This window comes from Phyllopteryx taeniolatus, chromosome 1, assembly GCF_024500385.1.
Source record: "Phyllopteryx taeniolatus isolate TA_2022b chromosome 1, UOR_Ptae_1.2, whole genome shotgun sequence".
Classification (NCBI taxonomy): Eukaryota; Metazoa; Chordata; class Actinopteri; order Syngnathiformes; family Syngnathidae; genus Phyllopteryx; species Phyllopteryx taeniolatus.
Genome location: NC_084502.1, coordinates 1,688,980 through 1,716,950, shown reverse-complemented (window position 1 = coordinate 1,716,950; position 27,971 = coordinate 1,688,980). Strand labels below are relative to the sequence as shown.

General features: G+C 43.9%; 3 protein-coding genes across 11 annotated transcripts; 1 reads left to right on the top strand and 2 right to left on the bottom strand.

Moving 5' to 3' along the window:
* Positions 1-48: 48 nt before the first annotated feature.
* Positions 49-12,311, bottom strand: zbtb17 (zinc finger and BTB domain containing 17). 5 transcript variants are annotated; one of them, XM_061788440.1, is made up of 16 exons: positions 12,159-12,301; positions 11,118-11,417; positions 10,484-10,723; positions 10,230-10,415; positions 8,184-8,537; positions 7,971-8,060; positions 7,348-7,580; positions 6,416-6,558; positions 6,014-6,314; positions 5,799-5,886; positions 5,387-5,503; positions 3,878-3,998; positions 3,330-3,460; positions 3,007-3,270; positions 1,689-1,778; positions 49-453 (listed from the first exon to the last, which is right to left on the bottom strand). In XM_061788440.1, the coding sequence occupies exons 2-16, from the start codon at positions 11,137-11,139 to the stop codon at positions 65-67; spliced, it is 2,769 nt and encodes a 922-aa protein (XP_061644424.1). In that variant the 5' UTR covers positions 11,140-11,417; positions 12,159-12,301; the 3' UTR covers positions 49-64. The 5 variants fall into 5 exon arrangements, with proteins under 5 accessions (XP_061644424.1, XP_061644348.1, XP_061644500.1 ...); XM_061788364.1 differs by lacking the exon at positions 12,159-12,301 and adding an exon at positions 11,538-11,677; XM_061788516.1 differs by lacking the exon at positions 12,159-12,301 and adding an exon at positions 11,538-11,677 and having other exon boundaries at positions 11,133-11,417.
* fam131c (family with sequence similarity 131 member C) lies at positions 11,295-21,516 on the top strand. 2 transcript variants are annotated; one of them, XM_061788986.1, is made up of 7 exons: positions 11,295-11,369; positions 14,311-14,409; positions 15,369-15,424; positions 17,655-17,739; positions 18,185-18,403; positions 18,535-18,624; positions 19,765-21,516. In XM_061788986.1, exons 2-7 carry the CDS (start codon positions 14,379-14,381, stop codon positions 20,031-20,033), a joined length of 750 nt encoding a protein of 249 aa, XP_061644970.1. In that variant the 5' UTR covers positions 11,295-11,369; positions 14,311-14,378; the 3' UTR covers positions 20,034-21,516. The 2 variants fall into 2 exon arrangements, with proteins under 2 accessions (XP_061644970.1, XP_061644890.1); XM_061788906.1 differs by lacking the exon at positions 11,295-11,369 and having other exon boundaries at positions 12,473-14,409; positions 19,765-21,515.
* clcnk (chloride channel K) lies at positions 21,461-27,704 on the bottom strand. Of its 4 annotated transcripts, XM_061789205.1 has the most exons (7): positions 27,579-27,704; positions 27,062-27,139; positions 23,767-23,896; positions 23,245-23,318; positions 22,602-22,679; positions 21,671-21,757; positions 21,461-21,593 (listed from the first exon to the last, which is right to left on the bottom strand). In XM_061789205.1, the coding sequence occupies exons 2-7, from the start codon at positions 27,113-27,115 to the stop codon at positions 21,555-21,557; spliced, it is 462 nt and encodes a 153-aa protein (XP_061645189.1). In that variant the 5' UTR covers positions 27,116-27,139; positions 27,579-27,704; the 3' UTR covers positions 21,461-21,554. The 4 variants fall into 4 exon arrangements, with proteins under 4 accessions (XP_061645189.1, XP_061645103.1, XP_061645282.1 ...); XM_061789119.1 differs by having other exon boundaries at positions 21,547-21,757; XM_061789298.1 differs by lacking the exons at positions 21,461-21,593; positions 27,579-27,704 and adding an exon at positions 24,106-24,190 and having other exon boundaries at positions 21,638-21,757; positions 22,602-22,730; positions 27,062-27,103.
* Positions 27,705-27,971: the final 267 nt, after the last annotated feature.

Sequence of the window (27,971 nt, the reverse complement as noted above, 5' to 3'; positions counted from 1 at the left end):
GTGTCCAATTAACAAAACCTTTTATTTTCATTTTACAGGGCCTAGCCTTTAAAAATGAGCATGACTACACCTGAACCTCGCACACAATTAGCTCTCCTTCAGCTTTTCGATCCGTCTGGAGCTCAGCCACCATTTCAAGCTGTCCATCCTCCGCCTTCTTCCCATTAATCAGCCCTTCTTCCCCTATGGTCTCCTCTTCCGCATTTCCTTCTCCATCTTGGCCACGGAATATGAGCTCGCCTTCCTGGATCACCTGTTCGGCTACGGGTTGCCACGTTCCGGCGCTGTCCCCCTCAGCGCCGGCGACCGCGGTGTACTGGTAGAAGTCCGAGTCTGCTTGAAACATGACCAAGGCCTGGGCTGTGTGAATGCGTACATGCTGAGCTAGCGAACTAGCATCCAGGAATTTATCACCGCATGAATCACAGGCGTAAAGTATCTCCGTGTTGGGGTCTAAAAACAAAAAGAATGCCAAAAGAAGCCATTATATCATTTTCATTCTGCTCTGAGTAGGTAAAAGGAGACTGGATCATTATTTCAGTTTGTGTTGAGTGTGAGTGCGTTGAGTTACCCTCTAAACTCGCATTTTGTTGTTGATAGGCGTGCGCGCTATAAACAGTATACTCAGTAAAATGTATAGATTTGGACACCACCGACGAATTGCGCTAAAAATAAATAAATCAAAAAGCCCCAGTCGTTCTTGACCGCGAAGTGCAGAACAAGAGTGGTGAGGGAGAAGAGGAAAGAGAGGGCAAAGAAGCCGGAAAGGGACTGGAATTTCGGCTTGCGTAGTAATCGATATTTGCCTCCATTGCAGTAAATAAACGTGTATCACAAGGACAAGCAATTTTTCAAATAGACACGAGATTAAGTGCTTTAATGGTACAGTAGGATTTTCACCGCAACCTGGCTGTGAACACGTTACCGCCGAGAGTAAGTGATGAAAATGAGCGAGGGTGGGGTAATGTCGGCAGTGGCATGACGCTTCTTAACTTCCCCTGCAGTCGCAAACAGACGTTAGCTCTGTCGCTAGTCACGTACTTCCCGCTGACGTCACACTACGCCAGTGGACCTACGGCAGACTTAGATGGATGAAAAAGAAATCTCATGAGAGTAACTAACTTGGAACAGTACAAACGGGAGGTAGTACAATACGAAACTTGTATAGAGAGACAATAACAGCTGCACGGCAAGCACACACGTCTGAAAACCAAACGTGTACGTTACCTCAGATGAAGAAGGTCTAAAGTACATTCATATATATTAAATACTATACTACTATAATATAATATGACTAATATCAGCATGTTAATTGTGTTTGTTTGCACCGTAGAGTGCTGAATTTAAATTCTGAGATCAGCATAATACAAAATTACGTAGCTTTGAGGATAAGCGGTACAGAAAATGGATGGATGGCTGTTTTTGATGTGCGCACACACGCACACACACACACACAAACACACACGCACACATATTTAGTTATAGCTTTTCTTAAGATCGATATAACCCATTCAAAAACACCTCCATTATAATTTTTCCACTTCAGTTTCTATCACAATATATACCATTACCATGAGGGCATTCAATTTATTTCATGATCTAGATTTTAGTTCTTTCTGTTTCATGGTGCCTCGAGCCCACACTGTGCATTCGTAAGAGTTTACGCACTTTTTTCTTTTCAGGCTCACCTGCTTCCTGCACTTTCTCTACTGCTTTGGTAATTTCCGCTTTCAAAGCTTCGGTTGCATCAGCACACACGGACGCATCCACTGGTAACACTGAAAACACATGAACAAGCGTTGGCTTTCAGGTTTACTGATGACTGACATTGACCAAAGGTTTGAATAAATGTTTGTCCATGTGATTGATGGGTAAGTCCCACTTGAAAGTTACCTTGGCTAGTGTGATGCAATGTTGGCGAGTCACACGAATATCGCAATACGATCACTCAACTTCGTGGAACAGAAATGAATATAACCGCACGAGATAATCCACAAGTAAAAAAATAAATAAAAGTTCACTGCTTGGTCACATCTGCGCACAGCAGACTATTGCAAACCATAAAATTCGGTCCACTGAGGGCACTGGTTTATAAACTGCACAAATTACACATACTCGTAATGGTAGCAGTAATGTGATACAGGTAGAGTTCATTCATGATGTCCACAAGAAGTAGACAGTCAGCAAACTAAACTCCAATAGTTCTAATTAAAATAAATCAAAAATAACGCAACACACAGCTATTAATGTTGACACCGCTGGCAACAAAAATGAGTACTCCCCAAAGTGAAACTGGCCAAACTGTGCCCAAAGTGTCAATATAATGTGTGGCATCCATTTTTTTCCAGCACTGCCTTAAAACTCTTGGCCATGGAGTTCACCAGAGCTTTACAGGTTGCTACTGGACCTTCTTATTGCCTAGGCGATCTTTAATTTAAGGGTTAAGGAGAGTAAAAATCCACCCACGCCCTTCAGGAAGAAGGCTACAGAGCATTCAGTGTAGGACCACCAGTCTGAGGAACCGCTTCTTTCCGGAAGCTGTTACACAGTAAAACACACACAATGATCTGTAGCCCTGACATCAGCGTCCCCCCTCCCAGGTATCTATCTTTTTTATTTTATCTTATTTTCATATTTTAATCTATATTCTATTTATGTTTCAAAAGTCTCCATTTATTGGGGTAATCTAGGACCTTGAGTACCAAATTCCGTGCCATATCATGTGTAAATATGCGTTGGCATGGCAATTTTTCAGATCCTCAGAGAGTTCTTTGCGATGAAATGCCATATTGAACTTGCAGTGACAGCGTGAGACCAATTACACCAGATTTAATACACTTGCTCCCCATTGACATCTAAGCCCTTGTAGCACTTACAAGTCACATAACACTAAGGAGTGTAAATGGGTAATTGGACCCAATTTGGACATTTCCACTTATGAGTGTGCTGACTTTTGTGAGATAGTGTACATACCGTATCAAGCCTGACGTCACTCAATTCTCTGACCTGTTAGCTGAGCCACAGCGCTGGCCGCCAGGGCTTCCGTCGCAAGGGTAACAATGTCTTCGGTGACGGTTACAATGTTGATCTCGCCGTCCGAGGTGGATGCCTCAACGCAGCTGTCGTTCTCCACGTCCGAGTCGCTGCCGGCACCGGGCCGCCGCCGCTTCATGCCAGCATTGCCCTGGTGGACGGTCTTGATGTGAGAGCGTAGATTGTCGACGCGGTTAAAACCTCTGCCGCATTTGTCACATAGGAAGGGCTTCTCTCCTAAAGACAAGTCAACAGTCAAGCGAAACGTCAAAAAGGGAAGCTGGCACACGTGTTACCTGTGTGAACGATGATGTGCTTGGAAAGGTCGCCCACGTTGACAAATGACTTCTCACACATTTGACACTGGTGAGGGCGCACGTTGTCGTGGTGGCGAATGTGATTGGCCAGTTGACTGGACTGCACAAACCTGCCAGAGAAAGACCAAAATTACAGGACATCCCAAGCCAAGTCCATGACTGGACACTTTGTAAGTTAAACGCGATTAAAACCTTGAGATACGAGTGATCTGAAAAACAATGTATGAGTACTATTCTTCCTTCGTTTGTATTTGCATGACTGTATTATCCTACCTCCCTATGGCCAAGGGAAGCATACCAGAAGGAGCAGCACAATGCATTGGATTGCAGTATTAAATCACGATGCGCAAACTGTTTAATTCTTTACATGGTTAGGGTTTACAAGTACTATATTATAGTGCTATGTTTTCCTTATTACAAACACAAAACCTTTTTTTTTTGGTTTTTGGGGGGAGGCTGGAACAGATTAATGGTCACAGCACAAATGAAGCTCGTATCTCAAGGCACCACTGTAGACAGTCACTGACCTTTTACCACAACGATCACACACGTAGGGTTTCTCTCCGGTGTGCTGGCGGACGTGCGCAATGAGGGAGCTGGCCTGGGTGAAGGCTTTGCCACAGGTGGGACACACGCAAGGTTTCTCTCCTGTGAGACAGGATAAGTGTTGCGGCACGTGTGGGCATTCAATCAGGCTGAACTTTGAGAATGTTTTGCCTTGCACTTGCAGAGGTGGGAAGTAACCAAGTACTTGTACTTACAAGGAACGAAGCACTTGCACTTCGTTACATTACATGAGTAGATTTTTTTTTTAGGTATCTGTACTTTAAAAGGTTTTAAAAGTAGCAAGCTGATTTAAAAATTTTAAGGAGTAGAAAGTACAGATACTTGTTTAAAAAGTAAAGTAAAAAAGTTGCAAGAAAAATAAATGCTCAAGTAAAGTTAGTGACGACGACAAATTAAAAAGCAGGATGACGAAAAACCGGAAGTAAGCGAGTCAAGCGCATTGATCATAGACTTCGTAAACACGAAAATCCCCCTTGAGCCGCGTGGCAACGGCAACGCTAAGCTAGTGGGGGCAAAATGTTGGCGCATTCCATGTAGCTGAGCTAGTGGAGAAAAGTGCCAGCACATTCCATGTTTGTGGACGGCAGGTCGGAAACCATAATAACAAGGATGCCTGCACATTGTGCTGTGTACCATTGCACACACGTCGTACAATCCCAGCAAGGGAACTCCGAACTGGCAACAACCTTTCATAAGTAAGATTATTTTTGGGTTCTAGTTTTCAACTGGGCGGCACGGTGGACGACTGGTTAGAGCGTCAGCCTCACAGTTCTGAGGTGCGGGGTTCAATCCCCGTCCCCGCCTGTGTGGAGTTTGCATGTTCTCCCCGTGCCTGCGTGGGTTTTCTCCGGGTACTCCGGTTTCCTCCCACATCCCAAAAACATGCATTAATTGGAGACTCTAAATTGCCCGTAGGCATGACTGTGAGTGCGAATGGTTGTTTGTTTCGATGTGCCCTGCGATTGGCTGGCAACCAGTTCAGGGTGTACCCCGCCTCCTGCCCGATGACAGCTGGGATAGGCTCCAGCACGCCCGCGACCCTAGTGAGGAGAAGCGGCTCAGAGAATGGATGGATGGATGGATAGTTTTCAACTGCGCCTGCAATGAATGAACCATGTTAGTTTTTTAGCAAGCTAGCTTGTTGAAGTCTGACTCGCTGGCAGTAAATTAGGTCAAAAACCCAAACTCAAAGCCATAATTTGCTCATTTTTGACGAGTTTCAGTCAGAAAGCATGCCAATAAGAAATTGCACTATATGTCTTTTATTATTGGGTAGAACAATGTCGATTTACATTTGACTTTTTTACTGAAGTGAAGTTCATTTATAAGTGCGTACTTTTGTGCTAATACTTAAGTAAGGGAATGGCTTCAGTACTTATACTAGAGTTGTATTTTTGCACAGGTATTTTACATAAGTACTGAATACCAGTGCTTTTTCCATCTCTGTGCACTTGGTGTCACCGACGTACCTGTGTGGATGCGTTCATGCCGCTGCAGAGCTCCCGGATCACTGAACGCTCTTTGGCAGTGCGAACAGACGTATGGTTTCTCTCCACTGTGGACCCGGGAGTGACGCTTCAGATTTCCTGACACACAAAACAATTTGCCTGAATATATAATATATATCTATGTCTATGAATACATAGAGATGTTTTAATTAAGCCCATAGATTTTAATGTTAGAGAAAAATTGTTAGTCGCAGTTTTAGTCGGGCAGTGCTGATCAGAATCAGCAGATGGTGCCGTGAGGAAAAAAACTTGCGATCCAATTTAATTTGTACGAATACATTAAATAAATGCCCCTCAGGTGGCGCCCTGTGCGGTGGCACAATTTGCACATGCCAATTTCCGTCACTGACTGTACTGATGTTATTTTCCTTACCTGATGTGGTAAATTGTTTGCCGCATTCTCTGCACTTCAGCGGCCCATCTGCGATATGGATTTTTAAGTGGGCCTTCAGATTTCCAGGCTAAACAGACAAGACCACAAAAGTAGTTACCACGCCCAATACTATGTGTTAAGTAACATCTTGATTGAATGAATGTTATACAGCAGTGTCCAAGCAATCCGATTGCAGGTGTATAAATCGTCATTACCTGATTGAAGCGTTTGTCACAGTGCGGACACTTGTTGCCCTTGTTGGCGTCGTGCGTCTCCAAGTGTCGCATCTTGGCGGTGGGGTCCGAGAAAGCCTTGTCGCAGTATTCGCAGTGGTACGGCTTCAAGCCGCTGTGCACCAGCCGGTGGCGCTTCAGGTTCCCCGACGTGGTGAAGAGCTTCTCGCACGACTCGCAGCTGTAGCGCGCATCGCCGGTGTGCCGCTTGCGGTGCAGGTTGAGCAGGCTGATCTGACGATAGCTCTTTCCGCAGATCGAGCAGCAGTATGGCTTCAGGGGACTGCCGAGGGGAAGACAATGGGGCATTAATACTAGGTAGCCTGTGATTAGTTGAGCCAAAAAAAAAAAAAAAAGTTGAATTAAGTATCATGTGGCTCTGACCTGTGTGTTTTCTCATGAGCTTTACAAGCCGCCGCATCAGAGAAAGCCTTGTTGCAGTCTCGACAGGTGAAGGGTTTCTCTCCCGTGTGAATGCGCATGTGTCTCTTGAAATTGCCAGTGTGCGTGAATTTCTTCCCACAGTCCTTGAAAAAAGTGCACATCATATATTTTGTTTTTGTTGTTGTTGTTTTCAGGGAGGGGGGCTTGCGCATGGGGTTGACACCCCTGAAAACTACGACTACTAATAATATAATACACTGATTTTATATCGAGCTTTCCTAGATAAGCAAATTCACAAAAAAAAAAAAAAAAAAAAATGTTGACCAAAACAATTATCTTAATATTGGTGACTAAAGATAATACCAATTAAGAAGCAAAAATGTTTGGATTTCCACTAGTCACTTCTCCTTCATTGTTTTGTCTCCATTTTACTTCATTGGTTGTTGTTTCATTTATTCAGATGGTTGTAGCAGAGCTGACATAACCAAATGTCATTGTTTCATTGTGCACTGCTGTGTATAATTGAAAAAAAAACAAAAAAAAGACAACAAATAAATCTAAATATGGTTTCCTCCACTTTCTGTTTTGTGAAATAGTGGGACACAGGGCAGTGGGCCATTTCAAAATCCTTAACTATTTGTCACATCGCCAATAGAAAGCTGCAACGTAACAGTTTTTTAAAAATATAACTACAATATATAAACAATATATAATTGCTTGATTGATTGGTTTTAGCATGTGTTTTAAATTCCATTTTTCCGTATGCGGTCGTTGGAGGAAAACATTTATTTCGAGTCTCCAGTTAAGCTAACATGCATGTTTTCGCAAAGACAGGAGGCCCGGCGTGGAGATTCGAGCCCTGGACCTCACGACATTGAGCCAGACTTGATAAAACACTCGCCAATGTGCTGCCCGCCGTGCACATTTCTCACCTCGCATTTGTGCGTCACAGAGCTGTAAGGCTTCGACTCGGATCGGCTGCCGATCGCAGCGGCGTGGACTGCTTTCTCCTCTGTGTCGTTGCGTACGTCTCCCACGAGCTGACCGGTGTCCGAATGCGCCTCAGTGGTCGCGTCGTCTTCATCAACCTCCTCGCATTCATCCTCCTGGCCTGGCCTGATCTTCTTAGGTTCACTTTTTATACCTTCATCATCTGGTTCATTGTCTTACAGTCCGCCAAGAGAGAATGATGATAGATCATGATAACACTTTCAACCAGATTTATTTTCCCCCCAGTTTACAATGTACAGTAAATAGACATGTCTACCAAATTTCATGCTCTGACATCTTTGCATGCCTGCGTGTGTGATCTGGTTCACAAAATCTAAATACAGCAAAGTGAATTGAAATTCCCCTTTAGGCGTTATGACTACATTAAAATTAAAGCCACATTTTGAGGGTCATGCCTTCGGCTTCTACCAAACGTAAATTTTCACCAGGATGAAAGCCCTTAAAACAGCAATTTAATTTGCCTCAAATATACATTGGACAAGCGAATGTCCATTTAAAAGCAGTGACATCAATAAAGCAAATAAATACAACAACCAGAGATTACCAGGAAGGAAGTTCCGTCGAGGAGGTTTCCTAATTCGTCTACCGCGAGAACTGGTAAAAATGGGGGTGTTGACAGATTTGATCGGTGCATCTGGAAAAACAGAAAACATCACAATACAATCCCTGGAACACATCATATGGGGATGTGAAGATTTCCAGCTGCTCAAAAACAAACCAAAGTGTTGAAGCTCACGTTTTCTTATCATGAACTTACGTGGTGTGTAGTCTACATCAGAGGGATCATCCTGAAAAGTGGATGCGGCATCCTGTCCAGCGTCACAATCCTCCTCGTCCTCCTCGTCCTCCTTCTTCACAAGCGCTCTCTTTTGTGCAACGCTGCTTTTGGTGGGTTGTGCGAGAACTGGACAGCTTTGGGCGGGGTTCGGCTCGGAAACGTCCACCTTCTGTGTTTGCGCTGAGCCGTGTGTGGTTTGGCCGTAATCTTCTGTGAGCTTATCGTTGTTTTCTGCGGCGCACGTGGAAGGACCCCGCTCTGCCCGGAACGCCACCTCCGCCAGGTCACTGTCGCTGTCCTCTCTCGGCTGTCCGTCACCTGCTTTTTCTCCTCCTATCCGAGAAACAAAACAAATAATAATGTACGTGAAAGCCATGTACATTTGTTGAAATGTTTACACATTTCGCTTTTATCACTGTTGAGTTGTAGAAAGTTGGATGAGAACCAGTGTTTGAGTTCAGAGAAGCAGTCAGTAAGGGAGGAAGAAGGAAGCGTGGAGAGGTAGCGCTAGGTGTCATCCAGGTAACCGTGGAAGTAGAAGTTACATTTACGGAAAAATATTGCTGAGAGCTAGGATGTAAGTGTTAAAACAGAATGTAAACAATTTCCACTTTTTGCTGAACTCAATCTTTGCTTTTTTCCGCCGCACTGATTTCATGCTTTAATTCAACGGGCATCATACAGTTCTCATCACCACTCACCTTTTTTCCCCCCACTTTCTCATGGTTAGAAAAAAAGACATCTGGCAAAATACCAGCACAAAAAAAAAAAAAAAAACAGAAATGCAAGCAGAAAACACAACTGTACCTGCAGTGGGTACGGAAAGTTTTCAGACCCCCTTAAATTTTTCACTCGTTATATTGCAGCCATTTGTTAAAGAGTTTGTTCGGAGAAATTACTGTACCACCATTTCAAAATCCATCCATCCATTTTCTGAGCCGCTTCTCCTCACGAGGGTCGCGGGCGTGCTGGAGCCTATCCCAGCTGTCATCGGGCAGGAGGCGGGGTACACCCTGAACTGGTTGCCAGCCAATCGCAGGGCACATAGAAACAAACAACCATCCGCACCCACATTCACAACTACGGGCAATTTAGAGTCGCCAATTAATGCATGTTTTTGGGATGTGGGAGGAAACCGGAGTGCCCGGAGAAAATCCACACAGGCACGGGGAGAACATGCAAAATCCACACAGCCAGGGCCGGGGATTGAACCGGGGTCCTCAGAACTGTGAGGCTGACGCTCTAACCAGTCGTCCACCAGAAATTGTTGGCCTTAATTCTAAGCAGCATGTGTGGAGAAAACCAGGCACTGCTCATCACCTGTCCAATAGAGTCCCAACAGTGAAGCATGGTGGTGGCAGCATGGGGGTGTTTTTCAGCTGCAGGGACAGGGTGACCGGTTGCAAAGGAAGGAAAGATGAATGCGGCCAAGTACAGGGATCTCCTGGACGAAAACCTTCTCCAGCGTGTTCAGAACCTCAGACCGGGCCGAAGGTTCACCTTGCAACAACACAATGCCCCTTAGCACACAGCTAAAATACCATAGGAGTGGCTTCAGAACAACTCCGTGACTGCTCTTGAATGGCCCAGCCAGAGCCCTGACTTAAACCCAATTGAGCATCTCGAGCATCTCTGGAAAGACCTGAAAATGGCTGCCCACCAACGTTCACCATCCAACCTGACAGAACTGGAGATTATCTGCAAGGAGGATCCCCAAATCCAGGTGTGAAAAACTTATTGCATCATTCCCAAAAAGACTCATGGCTGTATTAGCTCAAAAGGGTGCTTCTACTAAATACTGAGCGAAGGGTCTGAATACATATGGCTGTGTGATATTTCAGTTTTTCTTTTATAATAAATCAGCACAAATTTCAACAATTCCGTTTTTTTTTGTCAATATGCGGTGCTGTGTGTACATTGTGTAAAAAAATGAAACCAGAAAAGTTGAGGCACCCTTAAGTCAAGGTACCACAGTACACCATTTGTTTAATCAATTGTCGGCCATCAATCCTACACTGCACTCACCTTCAGCAACATCCAGCGCCACGACTCCGAGGCACGGAGCTGGATCATCCCCCGACTGGTAGATGGCGCAAGCGTTTAGAATCTCTTGCATTTGCAGGAAACTGGCGACAGCCATCACCTCCTCCACGTTGTCAGGAGTCAAACTCAACTTGGCTGTGTACATGAATTCCAGGACCTGGGCCAAACCTGCAGCGATGGAAAGCATCACAAATGGCTGCATTCACAGAAAAGCGGAATGCAGCGCTCGTCACAACCTGCGGCATTGCTGATGTCCAGATGCACCACGTCCTTCTGGTCCAGGAAGAGGGTGCGGAAGTAGGCGCTGCAGGCTGCCAGCAGAGATTTGTGGGCCTTGAAGTCCACTCCATCCACAACAAACGTGCAGTCACACAACAAGCCCTGCTTGCGCTGGTTGTTGAGCTGCTCCAAGACCTTCCCGCTGTGCCAAGGGAACTCCATTGCCCTTCGAGGCTTTTTGGAGGCTGACGAAGACTCTGGGACAGTTGATGAGTAGAAGGTCATGTCATTTATTTATTGTTTTTTTTTTTGTCACAAAATGCAAAACGCACAAACTGCAATTGGCTGGCAGCCAGTAGGGTCTACCCCACCTGTCGCCTCGAACGAGGACATGTATCTAAAATGGATGGATGGAAAATGTACAAATGCATAAGTGGGCGATGCATCCATTTCCTCGTTTATTTGTCAGGACACTTTTTAAAACCTTCCTTATTTCAAAGCCTGCCCCGCTCATGCACGCTGCTTACACTAACAACATGGCTGCGAGGAGCTTGTTTAAAGAAGCCGAGGCAACGTGGTCACTATATTTAGCGACTTTTCTGACCACTTAAGTGACTATTTTTCGAAGTAGCGACACAAGACTTTAATTACCGCTAAGAAACTGACCATCCATTTTCCGTAGCGCTCTATCCTCACAAGGGTCGCGGACGCGCTGGAGCCGATCCCGGCCAACCTCGGGCGAGAGGCGGGGCACACCCTGAACTGGTCGCCAGCCAATCGCAGGGTTTGATACAAAAGGATCCTTCAGTTCAGAATTTTTGGGTGTGGACGGTCCCTACTTATGCCTCAACAATAAGATGCCCACCGTATCATAAATAACATGGAAACTCCACATACATGTTGGTGAGTATATATATTTTCAAAAACAGGAGGTACTTCTTTTCACATTATCTGTAATGAAAAGAAATTTTTTTTTTTCACATTTTCTATGGTATCAGGAGAAAATAAAGCAAATCTCGCTCTTTTTGGGAATTTTCTTTTTCTATTCGCGAAGAGGAAAAAACTATTTACATCAGAAATCATTTTTAAAAAACAAATTTGATTGTACTTTGCACCAATCAGGCTGGTCAAAAGGAAACAGTCCCAAGAGTAAAGAAGGCTTATTTTGGTAAATAGTGTTAGGCTATAGATATGCTGTACTTAAAAGTCAGTACTTAACTGGCTTAATGAGTATTCGGGACTTCCACTTTAATTCCGACCATATCTGTGAAACACGTGCTTTGCACGTTTACTAACAATAGTGTCACTAAACTGGGTTAAAATGAAACGACAGCTTTTATAATTAATTCTCTACAAAACGGTCGGCTAAATACGATCACTTGATGATCCGAGACATAAATTAAATGTTCGTTTGCTGCTTGAGGATTTAGAGACTCCATTCTGGCATTACAAAAAAAATAAAAAAAACAACTTCATCCGTGATAGCGATATGCTAATATGAACGCTTCCGGCCACTTTTGACCCGCTGCAAATCGATTACAATTCCTCTATGATCGTCGCGGTCGTGTTATCGGGGATGAACTTAGCATGCCTAGCCAGGATGACAAGATGGCGGACGCCGTCGCTCGTTGTTTTCAAAGCTGGCTCTTCCCTTAAACGCCTTCAAGCCGAGCGCTATTCATGAAGACCTACCCCCGGAATCGCTCTTTTGCTCGCTCCTCGACGTGTCCTCGAGCCCGGCTGCTGCTAGCAAAAGTGTATCTTAGTGAAAGAGCCGATCGAGATTTTCGGTGATCGATCGTGCGCTGTTGACTTGGTTGAGCGCCATCTTCCTCTCGCTGATCGATTGAGAGGGACCGGTCGGATGTTTGTTGGGGTTTTTTCTCCCATGAGCATGCGCAGTGGAAAAAACTTGCAATTGCGCTCTTTGACCGCTTGGCAGTGCTCAAACTAAATTTAAAATTTTTAATAATCCAAATCTGGCAATGCAATTTAAGTAACATTCCACAAGGAAATAGCAAGATTCAAAATAACTGAGTGTACAGAAAAAAATGACATGTACAGAACATGAAAATGAATGACGGAAAATAAAATATCAAATAAAAGTTAGAGGTCTATTTAGAAAATAGAATATATTTGTATATACAGTACGGGTCATTTTCATATAATTTGATCAATTGCGGTAAAGACGTGGGCCACTCAATTTCCTTTTGAAAATCAATACATTTTATTGATGTGAGCATTTTGAATTATTGGCGGTTGTAATCCGTGACCAAAAGGTCACAATTGCTTCTCAAGGAAGAAAAGAAAAAAAATCTAAAATAATACTTTTCAAAGTCGTAATACCAAGCTGTCTTTACCATTAGGTGTCAGAAATGACGTTTCGTGATCCGTAACATGTTTTCTGAAGATGCGAATTACATTTTCGGAGATACAGCTGAAACCAGATGTTTACATACACTTTAAAAAGACACATGCACTTCTTTTTCCTCGTTGCCTGACATCAAATCAGACTAAACATTTCCCTGTATTAGGTCAATTAGGATCTAGCATGACTGTAATTTTCCAATTATTTTGAAAATTATCTGTCACGTGAAAAGGCGAAGAAATCACTCAGCAGATACATAATTGGCCCAGAGTTCATTCTGAGTGGGTAAATTTAATTGAAGTAAATTGAGAAGAGATCATCCTTATTTCAGTGGATATATGTTTTGTAATATTGTTCTAATGTAAAATTTGTATGTGCCTGTGTTCAACAAAGAGAAGCACTGTTCTGCACTGTGCAAAGGCCATCTTGAAAATGCTTTATTAGGTCAAAAAAATAAATAAAATAAAAAAAACAGTAGTTGCTGTTCCATTCAAGTCGTGTAGGTGTCAATGGTGTGCTTTCAAATTCTCGCCGGAAGAAGACATTTAAGACATCTGTGGACTGTGAATGCTAATGCTAAAAACAACGGCAACAAGAAAACAATGCACTTTTCGTAAGGCCGCTGAACCGTGTGACACGGCCGAATGCGACGCGACTTTTCACGAGTGGCTAGTTTTGCTGCAATTTTAAATTGGAATTGCAGGTTAACAGCATCGCAACGTCGCAGATGACAAGGGCCGACGGGAAATGTCGTGGTGTGTCGCGTAATCTTTGACCTCTAAAATGAGCTCTCTGAGTATGACGCAAGATCCGGCCAGCTGCTGCTAAGATGTAGCCTACACTTGGAAAAAAAGTATAACAAAGCTGTCACTGGTTCATTTTTGTTTTTTAATGCAAATTGTTGAACATTTTTACTTTGCGACTTAAATATATACTTTTTTTTTTTTGAATTTACTGTAACATGTACAGATTGGCACCCGACTGAAATATTTAAAGCAAACGAAATTAAGTTAGCAAGCGCTAACATTTTGGCTAACACCGGACTTTGGGCGATTGGCGAGCTGCGCCCTGGACCGCATGTACGGACAATTTACAAGCGGCAGCGAAATTAACATGCGTGGTTGTTTTTATTTGGAACGTGGGTGGAAACCGAAGTACCTTGATTCCAACTCGCAACCTCTGACCATGAGGCAGACACACTCACCACGTGCCTACAGGCCTAATATACATAATAATTCCATTTGAACCCAATTTAAATAATTACCATGGAAATAAAACATCCTTTGTCGCTTGCAATCATTTTGTTGTATTCCCTGATTGGACCCCCCACCCCCATGCTTGTGAGAAGAATAGAGATGTAGAGGGGAGGGGATTTGTTGGAGACGTCACCAAACATGCATTCCTACTTTCTCCCCATTTTCTGCTCTCTCCCTCCCACTACCTCTCCCTGTCTCTTTCTTCCTCCCGGTGAGCAAGCTGCCCTCCCTCGTCATCGTCAAGCCATCATGGGCACAACATAAGCGCCTGCAGGCTTTCCACGCATCATGGGTTGCTCCCTCTGTAAAAGTCACAAAGGTCAGTGTCCAGATGCATGCGTGTGCATATCTTTGTGCTTGCGCGCGCGTGTGAAAGCCAGTCTGAAAGTTGCTCTATGATTATTTTATCCTCGCAAGAGTGAGTGACACCGCTGACATGTCAATGGCAGACATCCAGCGTCAGAACCTAAAAATTCCACAAATGCATAAAAATGCAATCATGACCTGAATCTGTCCTCCAAATGATGAGTGTGAGACACAATTATTCTATATTTCAAAAACAAAAAAACACCACCACTCATTTCCACTCATTCCCCTAACCCCCCCACCACTATTCCCTTGTGAGTCTGCGGGTAGTTGTGCTTTGTGAGGATAAGGACAACCAGACCAAATCCCGTCGAAAGCGCATCTCGTCATTCGCATTCTGTGCGGCGAGGTTGACGTGCAAATGCTCACTCGGGCCCTTCCTGCTTGGGAGAACTTCGCGAGGAATGAGATGCTGAAGTCATCAAGCGGCATCGTCATTAAGGATGACATTGGACGTCTGAATCTGTGATGCACGCTGAAAATATTCCGAAAGGGAGGATGGCAGACACACAGATAAAACAGTTGTGTGTGTGCGTGTGTGTGTGTTTGAGAGTTTGTTCCTGCTCTTGTGACTTAAGTAAATGAAAGGGTCTCACTCCCCTCCTGTTGCTGTAGCGTTGCCATAGCAACAGCCAATTTTCTTGCGCCACCTCTCAGGGGAAACCCCAAGTGTGTGTGTGTGTGTCTTTCCAGTAACCTTTTCAAGGATGTTAATTGTAATTTTCCTTCGTCATTCATGAGCCTCACTCCCTTAATCAAGTTGGCACGAGGCTCCAGTCGAAGGGAACGCTTGATCCGTGGCCCTGATCAGAAGAAGCAAATAGTTCCGAACCCCATGAGCTGTGTCGAGAAACGAAACACGAGCGCACGGCCGGCACACGTGTGACATCTGCGTGTGTGCTTGACCCACAGATGTCCACTGTCCCGTGACGGCGCTCCACGAGGGTCATCCTGCACTCTCCGCCAAGGTGAGTCAAATCTCCTTCCCCGGAGGTTAGTCTTCTTTATTACGTGTCCGAAATGTCCGCTTCCTCCACAAGGTATGATGCTCTCAAGCCAGAAAAGGCCAAATTAATTCTGCTAAATTTCGCCTCGTATTTACAGTGGATATAAAAAGTCCACACACCCCAGGTTTTTTGTCATGTTAAAAAAGGAGACCATTTCAAAAGTTTTTACACCATTAATGTGATCTTTTTCCTATACAACTCATTTGAAAAAATACACATCTTTTCTAGAGGGGAAGTAACAAAAAAAAAGGGATAATTTGATTGTACAAGTGTGCACACTGTCTTTTAACTGAGGTGTGGCTGTACCTCACCAAAGTTCAGATGTTCTAGTAGGCTTTTTCCTGACTTTCTTTTTTCTCTCTAAGCCTAAAGATTTTGTGCTTACACTGAATGGTGTTTTGAACTGTTCGTAATTCCCTCCACCTCGACTAAAGCCCCAATTCCAGCTCAAAATTCACCTTGGTTTCAATATTTTGAAACAAACAAACAAAAACAAAAAAACACTTGAAATCTTCTAAATGCATGGGGGGGTGGAAAGGTGTTATGGTCCGACGAAACCAAGGTTTTAATTTTTGGGCCAGAAGCCATAATTCCAAAAGGCATGTTTGGCTCATCACCGAAGGAACCAAAGCTACGTCGAGCATGGTGGCAGCAACATCACGCTTTGGGGCTGTCAAAATGGAGGGAATCATGAACAAATACCAGTCAATGTTGGCACAAAAACCTTCAGACTGAAAAATGGTCAGGAAAAGCCTACTAGAACATACAGAATTGATTTGGGGTTGATCAGTGGCACTTCAAATGTGAATTTGAATGTGATTGGTTCATTCTAAACACAGCCACATCCCCAGTTATGAGGGTGTGCACACTTGTGCAACCAAATTATCTGTTGTTTATTTCTATTTCCCCTCTCGAAAAGTGTTTATTTTTGGGTGAAAGAGTTACAAAATGGCTTATCTTGATCCCATTTTTTTTGAAAAGGGATGTGTAGACATTTCCTATCCACTGTATCTATCCTTCTACAGCTCAAATGTTGCCCTTGGTGTTGCTAATGAGCCGTCTGCTCAGGTTATAACGAGTGTGAGGTAAGCGTGAGTTTGCAGGCAGGAGGAACTCTTGTTTCTATTCTGTTGATAATGCCACGTACGTTGTTGATAAAAAAAATAATGGAGCAGGTTCAGTCCACTCCTGTATCACACTTAAAAATCTGCAAAGGTCATTTATCAACTATGGCTCCTGGAAAATACTGAATAATCAATGACAGAACAATCCCACGTCTTCAGACAAGGTGTCCCAATACTTTTATCCTTATAGCCCTTAGCTGTCAATTAAAGTGGTGAGGGGGGGGGGGGGGAGAAAAAACAGGTAGCCACTTGACATCGATTTTACTCACACCATGTTGTAAACATGTTGAAGGGAATGGAAAAGAAGCCAGAGGAATCAATCCCGTGTCCTTCTCCATATTGACCCCAGCCACTTTGGTGCGAAAAGCACAAGCGTTTGAAATATCCACCTTTGGTCAGCACGGAGGTGCGAATGCTGCACAGACGTCATCGGTGCGGCCCGTTATTCTCAATTTGGCACACCGAGGAGCTGGGAACTGAGTGCGTTGTAACGTTATATGACACTTTCGGATGAAATATCAAATACACATACACATCATTATTGAGCAATTGAGTTAATTTTTGGGGGGGGGGGGTATTATTATTATTATTTTTTTACAATATTCAAGGATAAGCCAAAAGGGTGTAAGCTGAAGCTAGCCATACATTTCACTTATGTTTGCATCAACGGCCAACCTTTTATTTGATTGTACTGATACAGTTATTTATTTGTATCTATTATATATATTACCAGAATAAATCATTTTTAGTAGTGCGTTGCTCAACATCGTTCTGTTCATCTTCATTACGGAAAACCGCTGCTGAGACACAGATACGTACTCCCAAAGATAAATGCACAAAGCTGCATCGGCTGTGTGAACGTACGCTTCGGCGAGTCCTATCTGAAAGGGACAGACGACTAAATATGGACTCTACCGTTACGTTCCGGACGCTCCAATTTGTAGGGAATGCGATGTGAAAGCGGCTCGACGCGCAGACATGCAAATGTAGAAATGTAACAAGCTGAAACGTGTTTGTTTGTTTGTTTCCAAATGCGGTAATGAAGATGTTCTGTCTGTGTCCGTCAGGATGAGCAGGCTCCGTCAAACGGCAGAGCAGCAGATAAAAGCGACCACTACAACATTGGCGAGCTGGCCACGTCCTCTCTGTTAGGTGAGACCGTATGCGCACGTTTACAGCCACAACAACAAGCTGCGCCTCACCATGAGTCAACCGGCCGACGTGGGAAATTATATTAGTAGCCATGGGCACTAGTCATTTTATTTGCCGCCTATGTGCTGTTTTATATGCACGCGGACATATGCACACTAACCTCATAACCCCATATCCAAACCGAAGAGGACGAATAAACATTCAAGTACGGCATAGTCATCTATTTGTCTCAGCTCAGCTGCGTTCCTCTTTTCATCAACATGTTCTTTTGCTCCGTTCTTACTCTGACAGCAGAATTAGAAAGGCCGCAAAAATTTTTTTTTTGCCATATTCTTTTTCATGACCTCATCTTTCCTGGCTTTCGCTTCCATATTATCTATCCCCAGCCTCCCTGTACACATCTTTATGTCATCCACTTGCTCAAGATGCGTCCCTCCCGCTTTAGGTCTGGTGGCTACGATAAAGGACCACATCACCAAGCCCACGGCCATGGCTCAAGGGCGAGTGGCTCACCTGATCGAGTGGAAGGGCTGGGGAGGCGGGCCAGGCGGCGGGGGCTGGAGCGGAGGCTGGGCTCGAGGAGGCGGAAGCTGGGGGCCCCAGGAAGATGAACAATTTTACTCCCAAATGACAGATGAGATCAAGGAAGCTCGCTTTGCCGCCGGTGAGTCAGAAGAAGGAAGTCAATTGAGCAAAACAAACCTTGTGGCCCTTGTTTTTCTTCTCAGGCAAGTACGATCAATACGGCTCTCGGGGACAATGACTCACATGGAAAAACAACGTGTTTGTGTGCAGGAGTAGCAGAGCAGTTTGCCTTGGCTGAGGCGGCCATGAGTGTTTGGCCCGTGAACGACTGCTTCGAGCAACCTTCGACCAGCTTGCAAGGTTGGTTGTCGGCGGCACGGCCTGCTTCCAAAGTCTCTCTTCTGTCTGTGATGGCGAGCCAATCGGCGATCGAATTCCGCTCCACTGCCCCCACAGAGGTTGCTTGAAGCTGCGGCGATTATGCAGCGACAGGGTCACATAAACTTAGACATTAATGGTCATTTTTTGTCATTTTTCGACAAAACAATGAATCTGCTCAGCCAATGAGCAACCAGTACTTGAGATACAGTGGCAGGCCAAACTTTTGGAACGGGCCTGCTGAGTCTTGCAAGTTCGAAAGTCGCATTTGCGAAAGCTTCAAGGCGACATTTTGGAAACGGTTAAGATTGCTTAGATGAGTTGATCTGTCAGTATGAGTATAGAAAGCAAGAGGATTTTACATTTTGCCGTTGTAAGGAAGCATTTTAAAGGAGATTAACTCAAATGCTAACATGCTAACAGTTGGTATACTAACATATGGAAAGATGTCAGTCTGATTACAAAAACATAATATAACAGCCTCGTACATCATCTGGCACAGTTCTAAATCAATATTTATCTCAAAACTTTCAAAACTCAAAGGAGATGCTGATTTATTAAATGTAATATAATAATGCTTGCTACAGATGTAAGACAGAAAAATGGAAAATGATTGGCTGAAGAACCAGTCTGGGCAGATTAGATTGCTGAAATCTTATTGAACCCCAAAAAAAATAAAAATAAATAATAATAATCTAACATCTGCATACAGTCCACGTATTGGAAGCAGGGAAGTCAAGAGAAACGCTACTTGAAGGCAACTTCATGCAACTTGATGGAAGAAAGATTATAACTTAGGGTGTAAATGTATTTGAAATAGTACACATTGCTGCCTGATTTCGCTAATGGGGAAAGTGTCAGTAGGTAGTTGTCACGGCGAGTCGAATAGGTTGTGCATCGGCAAGGTGAGCATTAATGGAGCAAATAAATCGCAAAAAGTCAAAGAAGAAACAGAGTACACACCAAGAGTTCATTTGAACTGAGGTTTTCCGACTGGACTATCATGTGACTTTTTTCCGAACATATGAGGTCACATTATGACTTGCGTCAGTATATATCAGAAGTGTTGGACTGCAGTTGTTGTTTTCACGTGTTTTAGTACTTGTACCGATCCCGTCTCAGGAGCACCGAGGAGCCACCTGTTGTCTTGTTTCCTGCTGGACGACGGAAGCGTCAGCGTGCCCCAGTACCTGCACGGCCTCCGCGCTCAGGCACACGGCGACGGCCAGCTCGGCGGCCTGGTCGCCCCCCGACCTCCGCTGGTGGCCTCCATTAGACAGCGGGAGAGCAATTCTCCCAGCGAGGACAAACGCAGTGCGGTCAGCGCAGAGGCGGCCGTGAGACACATAGACAGCAGCTCGCCGTCCGAGGATGATGTGTTTTATAATTAAACACCTTCGCATTGCAACTGCGGCGGTGCCTTGCGATACGAGATCCTCACTTCACAACAAGCAGCAGTTTGACAGGTGGTGAACAATCCTTTAAAAAAAAAAAAAGAAAAAAAAAAGAGGCTTCAAGCTGTTAAATGCCAATCGCAGTCGAAGTTTACCGTCAAACTAAACAGAAGAGAATTACACGTTGTGCGTTGAAAACAACCATATTCTGTAGCTTTGCCTTTGGAAAGTCCACTTAGCTTAATGCTAACAAACAATGCAAAATGCCATTGACAGGCTAATGAATCACATCAGTGTTTGACCCGTTAAGCCGTGGATATTTGAACACAAACGGTGTAACAACACAATGGAGACAGACAATTTGATACTCACCGGCATATACTCTTTATCCTCTTCAAAGAATGACTAATACAGGTACATCTTGGTAAATTTGAATTGATGATTACAGCAAATTACAAACAATCAAGAAACAATGATGAGCATTTTCTATGTGGAAACTAGGCAGGAATTTTCTCTCTTAAAAGTCTTTTCCCCAAGTGTTTAATGAAGCTATATAATGTTTGAGTACTGAAATAAATGGATTTTTCTACCAGTCTACTGTATTGAGCGTTACCTGTCCTACTGCGGCTTACTCGGAAGCTGACACCAGCGTCATGTGCAGAACCCTCCATCTGTATGTCTGCATTATCCTGCTCCCCGGTGGCCGCGCCGCTAACACCAGAAGGAGCAGCACAATGTCCAGTGAATTGAAGCAAAAGTGGTAAAAGGCATCCAATTTCTTTACATTGTATTTGATTGTCATTGACTGCATATTTTTTATAAAGTACAATATTGTAGAGTGCTATTTTTCATATTAAAAAAAACAACAAAAAAACATTACAAATATTCTTCTGGGTTTTATTGGGACGGAGGAACGAATTAATGGCATTTCCATTCTTTCCATTGGGGAAGATGATTTGAGATACAAGCGTAGGAACAAATGAAACTCGTATCTCAAGGCACCCACCACTGTACCTGCATTTGAAAGCAAAAAGAAAAAAAAGGTTCAACACCAGCAGTCACTGAAAATAACTTCACGTGAAACATTTGCGAATGTATCCTGTCGTGGCTTGGCTAAATTGGACTTTTATACTCAGTGTACATTTTTTTATAGCGTTGATTCTCAACCGGGACCCGCATTTGCCTTATTTGCAACATCCCGACCCATTAGTGGGGACTATTCGTCCTCACATGGTGACATGTAATCGCCTGCCAGAGTTGCAATGTGAAACTGCAGAGAAGCCAAACCATGTGTTTGCACTCAGACAGTGACGACACTAATCGCGTATTCATTATTCATTCATATTCATTCAAGTGTATTGACAGCGGTGCTGTGCAAGCGTAGCAACGGCTCTTCGCTTGGTGAATTCGGAGCCGCCCCGTTAGTGCTCTTTAATCTTGTTTAATCGTTCTCATTAGACGTATTTGAAGCAGATGATTGAATAGGTCAGGCATGCGGATGTTTCCCCTCAGAGCGCCTTAGATTTCTTTGGCCAAGTCTTCTAAAATTCTCTTCATCTGGAGGACGGAAGCACAGACGTGTCTTTTTCCATGTGGCAAGAGGACAACTGAGCCCGAGCGTGCGCCAAGGTTACCTCAGCCCATGTGACCCACCCAAGCAGCCTTCCTCTTTCAGTGATGAAAACAGTCTGACCCCCAACAAGGCTCAAGATGCTGAAAGCCTGCAAGAAACATTGGGATTCTTTCTTCAAATACAAACAATAGTTTTCCTTCAATCAATCACGCAAGCAAGCAAACTGTCAATCCACTCCTGCAATGCTTTTCAAATGGCTAAAATGTGGGAAATCAACTCTGGTAAGCAGCTGACAGAGCGTGTTTGGGAAATGAAAAAGTAATGCACAGTGTTCAAAAACAGGTATACAGTCAGGGTCCAAGATTGCCCCTCAAGTTCCAACCTATGCTAATGTTCCACATAAGGTTAAAGTTACTTTTCCGACGCATACTTGTTCCTTGCTTTGAAAAGAACATTTCGGTTTCTGCGACGGGCGATATGGGCATTCTGTGGTGGGCGGCGTTCGAAATGTTATTACTTGTGGGTCCTAAACGCAACTTCCTGTGGCATTTAAATGGCCTCTCACATAAAAAAAAAAAAAAAACATCTCAGCATAATAATACAGTGTTAAACTGTTACTGTTGCTTTGGTCTTCATCCTTTGTTTGCTAAAAAGAAGACAAACCATTGATGTTGCACTTTGTTAAAAAGAATAAATCGGTGTCATGATATTCATTTTTGTGCATGCAGTTATCATGTTCATCCTCAGCTTCTTAACAAGGCGATCTGTGTAAACGTGAACGTGGTTGTGTTTCAAAATGTGGGTCGAGACTTGTTGACAATAGGTGACAACAGTTGAGAAACAATGGTCGACATAAAGCGTCGATCAAATCAATATTTGCTGGTGTTTTGGAATTATTCTACATGGTTGACTGGCTTCATGAAATGATTTGAGCCTCCGTTGCTGATTACTTATTCGTAGAAATACAACAATACCAATAAGAACCTTCTCACCTCCTGAATGGTGTGAGGAGACAAAAGGGCAGAAGGCGGCTGAATGCTGCACACCTCGTCCAGATGTCGCTCCACTCTCTGCACAAGGACCAAACGTGAACCAGTTTACACGTTTTTTGACAGTTTAGCCTGGGTTGTTAGGGGAAGACACAGAGCGAAAACAGTGCTTTTTTTCTTTTTTTCTTTTCATTATTTGAATGAAATTATCTGTATGTTGCAAAATGAGTTTGAAGTGATATTAAACTGTTTTTGGGGATCACAGTTTGTGGTCAACTTACCGTTTCAACTATTATTACAGCAATTCTAAACATTTTTAGTCAATTAGTCGCAGTTTCCCGGTATTTGCGCGCCCGGCCTTGGGGTTTACTGTATTACGTTACCGTTCACAGTTACCAAACAGTCAGTGTTTATTGCTGTCATTTGGTGAGATGTATTAAGCAGCACTGTCCATATCAGTTCAGTCCCTATCTTTTTGGACACCATCTTTTACCACGCACCGCACGTGCCATTTGTGAGTAACTGCGTGCCTTTAAATTTAATTTAGTATCAATGCTTTTTGGTGCGATTCAGCTCATTTGCCTCAGGTCGCTCTTGAACTGTTTCTGTTCAACAGTGACTCTGTGTGTGTGTGTGTGTGTTTTACCTGGGAAGCGCTGCATCGACGCAGGAACATGTGCAGCTCTGGTTGCGTGACAAAGCCCAGCAACATTGGCACCTCTTCGGGGGCGAGAATGGAACATCGATGTGAAGAAGAGTTGACGCAAAAAAAAAAAAAAACAGGAAACGCTGAGCAAACCACCGTTTATATCCTCCCCAAAGGAGCTGTTTCCCCAACACACTGATTCATATAACATACTATACCTACAGTATATACATAATATCCACTATTGGACATACTAGGCCAATTCCAATTCTTCCACTCTAGGCCCTAGTCCACTACACACACACACCCACACACACACACACACACAAAAGTTCCAACAATAGGTATTTTTAACTCCACTTAGTGTAAAAAGAATAAACAAAAGATCTGCTACACAGCTTCCAGGCAATTGGTACATACTGTACTTCCAAGTATGTATGTATATATTTCTATCTATGTATCTATCTATACTAACACTCAACCAAACATTCGACTATTTTCCACATTGGGGTGTCAGCCCACCGAGTCCACCACGGGGATTTGCGTCTCGCTGCTGCTGTCGACAACATGTCCAACCTCCTCCGGGCCAGCCGCTTTGTGCAGCGGCGCCGATGTGGCTCCCAAAACGTGTCCCACCTGCGTGGAGAGAAGCCTGTCAAAGGAGAGACGCATTATCCTCAACACAACAACAACAACGCAGAATCGCTGTACAGTATATGTTGTGTATACTGCAATAATTTGGTGCATTAGTCCACTAGCTGTACTAAAACCCCAAACAACCAAAGGCCATTTTGGATGTACTTTAACATGCCAAACACTGTCATTTTTCTCTTTTTCCTTTTCGTTCCAGCAAGTGCGTACCACCCAGGATTCATAGAAGACCAATCCTGTGTGCTGGAGGACATGCAAACAATTCCCTCTACAAGCAAACGACCCAAAGCTGCCCCTGGAAAAAGAGAAAAGAAGCAAAAATCAGTATTAACTAATAAACTAAAGGCACAAAATGATCCAAATGGCTAACGTAGGGAAATAAAGCACCCTCTCATTTTTGACGTCCAATGTTAAATATACAGTTAATATAAAAAGTCTACACACCGCTGTTCAAATGCAATTTTTCTCCATATATGAAAAAATATTTTAAAAAATGAGACCAAGATAAATTATTTCAAAACTTTTTCCACCATTAATGTCCTAAAAAGAAAACAGTAGCGGCAAGATATTGGTGGGATGTTGTGCAATTGTGATATTCACGTTTCATGAGTAGTATACAAATACGATATACGGCACCTACGCTTCCGACGGCTATTTTGGAAAACTAAATTTTTCTTCATTGTCCTTAACTCCTCCAAAAGTAGATCATGACTGAGCAACAATAGGAAAGTGGCATTCCAGGGTGAGAAGCACTGGGCTAAAAATGACGTGAAAATGAAAAATAACTTAAGCATTTATGGTTCAGGTTGAATTCTCAGGTCGTGCGCCAAAACACATTTGAATGGATTCCAACTGCTGAAAAGCAACAACACAGTTGAAATTCGGTCTATCGAGAGAATAACGTCGTAGCATTCCAAGCTTGAGTTGCATTAAGATGACGACTGTTCAGATCTCGTCAAGTGACACACACACACACACACAAAAGTCTTACAAACTCAAATTGGCAGTTTTGGGGGTTTTTTTTGTTTGTTTTTTTAAGACTCACATACATTTTGCCCCTCAAATTTGAGGCAGTACGATTCATTTTTCATCTATGTAAATTTGCCGATCGGCAAATCCTTTCAGCGCCGGGTTTAAGAAGACACCGCCGCCGCCTCAAAGGTTGCGTAGTCTTTAAATGGTTCATTGTCCTATGAAAATGTCAGCCGCTCATTTTCGCTCCAGTACATTCCGATGCTGAGCGATAAGACCCACAGAGAGTCCTGTTGGTCCTGGCTGCGAGTCCTGTTGGTCCTAGCTGCGAAAAGCGTCTTGAGAAAATCGTGCAAAAAAAAAAAAAAGAAGATAGACGGCGGAAACAGCGCGCTACGGGGTTGCAGAGAATTGGGCTTCATTGAAAGTGAAACTAAGGCAGCTTAAAGTTGAGCGGAACAATCAACAACTGTACAAGCTGAAGTTTATCTGGCCTTAATGCCGCACTCAGACGTCTCTGTGCGAGACACATAGCACCGCATTTAAAGGGAATGAGAGGAGCCGCTCCGATTGGTGGCTGTGTTAGCTCACACAAAAATAGAGCCCGAAGTGTATTATTTAGTTTGTTTGTACTTTTCTCTTCTGTCCTTTTCAACAGTACCTGTGCATTGACCCTGCTATACCTTCGTCTCCACTCCACACAGACAACAAGCGGAAGGTCAACGTGCCGCAGGCCGCAGAGAAGAAGGACGGGAAGTAGTGGTCATCTCGTTAAGGCTTCTTTATACTCGCGCGGACGGTGAGCGCACTGATGTCACGCTGCTTGCCGTTATACTCGAGCGCAAGCTACGCGCGCTGTTTTGAAAGTGTTCTGCAGTTCACCTCCAAGTCGGGGGTATTGGCTAGGACGCCACGGGGTGGAGTTTCCCGTCGCCGTTTTTACTTTCCTTTCCGTAACAAGGAACAAAGCAACAACAATGGCAACCGTGGAACAGAGTCTGCTAGAACAAATAGACCTAGATGACCAGACGCTGCGTTTCATTATGGTGCAAGATCGATCGAGAAGGCGGCGGCATAGGTGCTATGTTGAACCGGGAGGAACGCTGATTACATCATCACAGCATGTGACTAAAACGGACCAATCGCGAGAGATGATCTCCGCGGCATTCTACGCGCAGCAGCAATTTTTGCCGCGTGCGCGTCAAGCTACGCAGAGGGGCCGCGCGGGCCAATGCGTCCTGCCCTTCCTGCGAAGCATGAGCCAATCATGTTGCAGCGGGGCGTGTCCTGCCTAGAAACTACTACTAATAACGCCCTCCAGTTAGTAGCATAGTGTTTGCATTTTGGTTAACAAGCTAATCACAGTGTAGCCTTATTTGAAAGTACCAAACATTGCTGACCTTGGCAAAGGTCAGCCTCTTGATTCCGATTCCGATTCATGATTCAGACAACCTGATTTAGCCCAGCGGTGCATTTAGGGGAGCAGAGAGCAGCGCAGTTATTGACTATTGCAATATAAGCATTGCACAATGAACCGATTCATTCCAAACGCTATTCAACGATACTGTGTGGAACGTTTCCCCTGGGGGACGCCAAGGGACTTCGAGGAAGGTTCAGCAGCTTGAGAGAGAATATCAAAGTTGCAAGCAGCAGTCAATGGGCCCTTGTACCTCCACATCTGTTGGGAACCACGCAGACAACTAAAACATAACTTGGTTGTTTAATTTAGCACTTGATCGGTGGAAATGCACTCCAGCAAAAATATTATGTGCCCTTTAAGATTGATGAATGATTGTTGGACCACGCGGCACGGTGGGCGACTGGATAGAGCGTCAACCTCACAGTTCTGAGGACCTGGGTTCAATCCCCGGCCCCTCCTGTGTGGAGTTTGCATGTTCTCCCCGTGCCTGCGTGGGTTTGCAAGGTAGGTTAATTGAAAACTCTAAATGGCCCGTAGGTGTGAATGTGTGTGCGAATGGTTGTTTGTTTATGTGTGCCCTGCGATTGGCTGGCAACCAGTTCAGGGTGTACCCCGCCTCCTGCCCGCTGATAGCTGGGATAGGCTCCAGCACGCCCGCGACCCTAGTGAGGAGAAGCGGTTCAGAAAATGGATGGATGGATGGATGTTGGACCACTGTTGTATTGTTGTATTGTTACTTCTTGTGAGACGATTGCATGGCTTCTGTGATAGTACCTCCTTTGGAGCTTGTAGCAGCGAGCACAGCCTACTCAGGTAGCTTCCCATCATGGTGCAAAGATGCACAAATGGACCCTGATGTCAGGAAACAAACATCTACAATTAGTAACGGAGATGAATTTGAACAAATGTACGTTTCAAAGTGATCTCCCAAACACTTCCCAAAAATGAGCTACTTCCCGATTCAGGCGCAGGTTCAAAGTACCTTTATTTACGGGTTACTATTCATAATATAAGATATTCATTTATGCGAGGACACTTAATCCTGTTAATGATTTCTCACAATAATTATCACGATTATGAATCAAGGTTTGCCGAGGTGAAAAAGATGTTTGCGTATTGCTCTCATTTTCTTCAATGCTACAATGAGTGAATGAGGATTACTTGTAAATCTTGTTTTTTTTGGTTGTTGTTTTTTTTTTTTTTACATTGGTGTCGATTGTGTGCTTCATTTTACGTACAGTATCCTTCTAATCTCCGCACATAATGTCCTCATCTCTGCGAGTTCACGTACCCGTCAGCAGCTTGCTTACACTCAGGTCCATAAGAAAGCTAAGAACGGCGCTTAACATTCCGGGAGCAGCGTAGATGAACCACTCCACCCCGCACACTCGCTCCTGACAACACGCCAGCTTCAAAAGACAACCTGTGTGAATAAAATGAACTCTTGTTAATCACGTCCACACAATTGCATTTGATTGTATTCATACTCTCTTATTTTTGTGTTCCACAATTTATGGACCATCGCAAAAACAAAAAAAAGACCCCACATATAGTATGTTAAACGATCACTTTTATCAAACCATAAAAACATAGCGTGATTGTCAAGAAAGACGCGTGTCGCCAAAAAGACAGGAAGTGGGTGAGAATAAAGGAGAGTGTGTGAATATTTGGAGAGGCTGCGAGA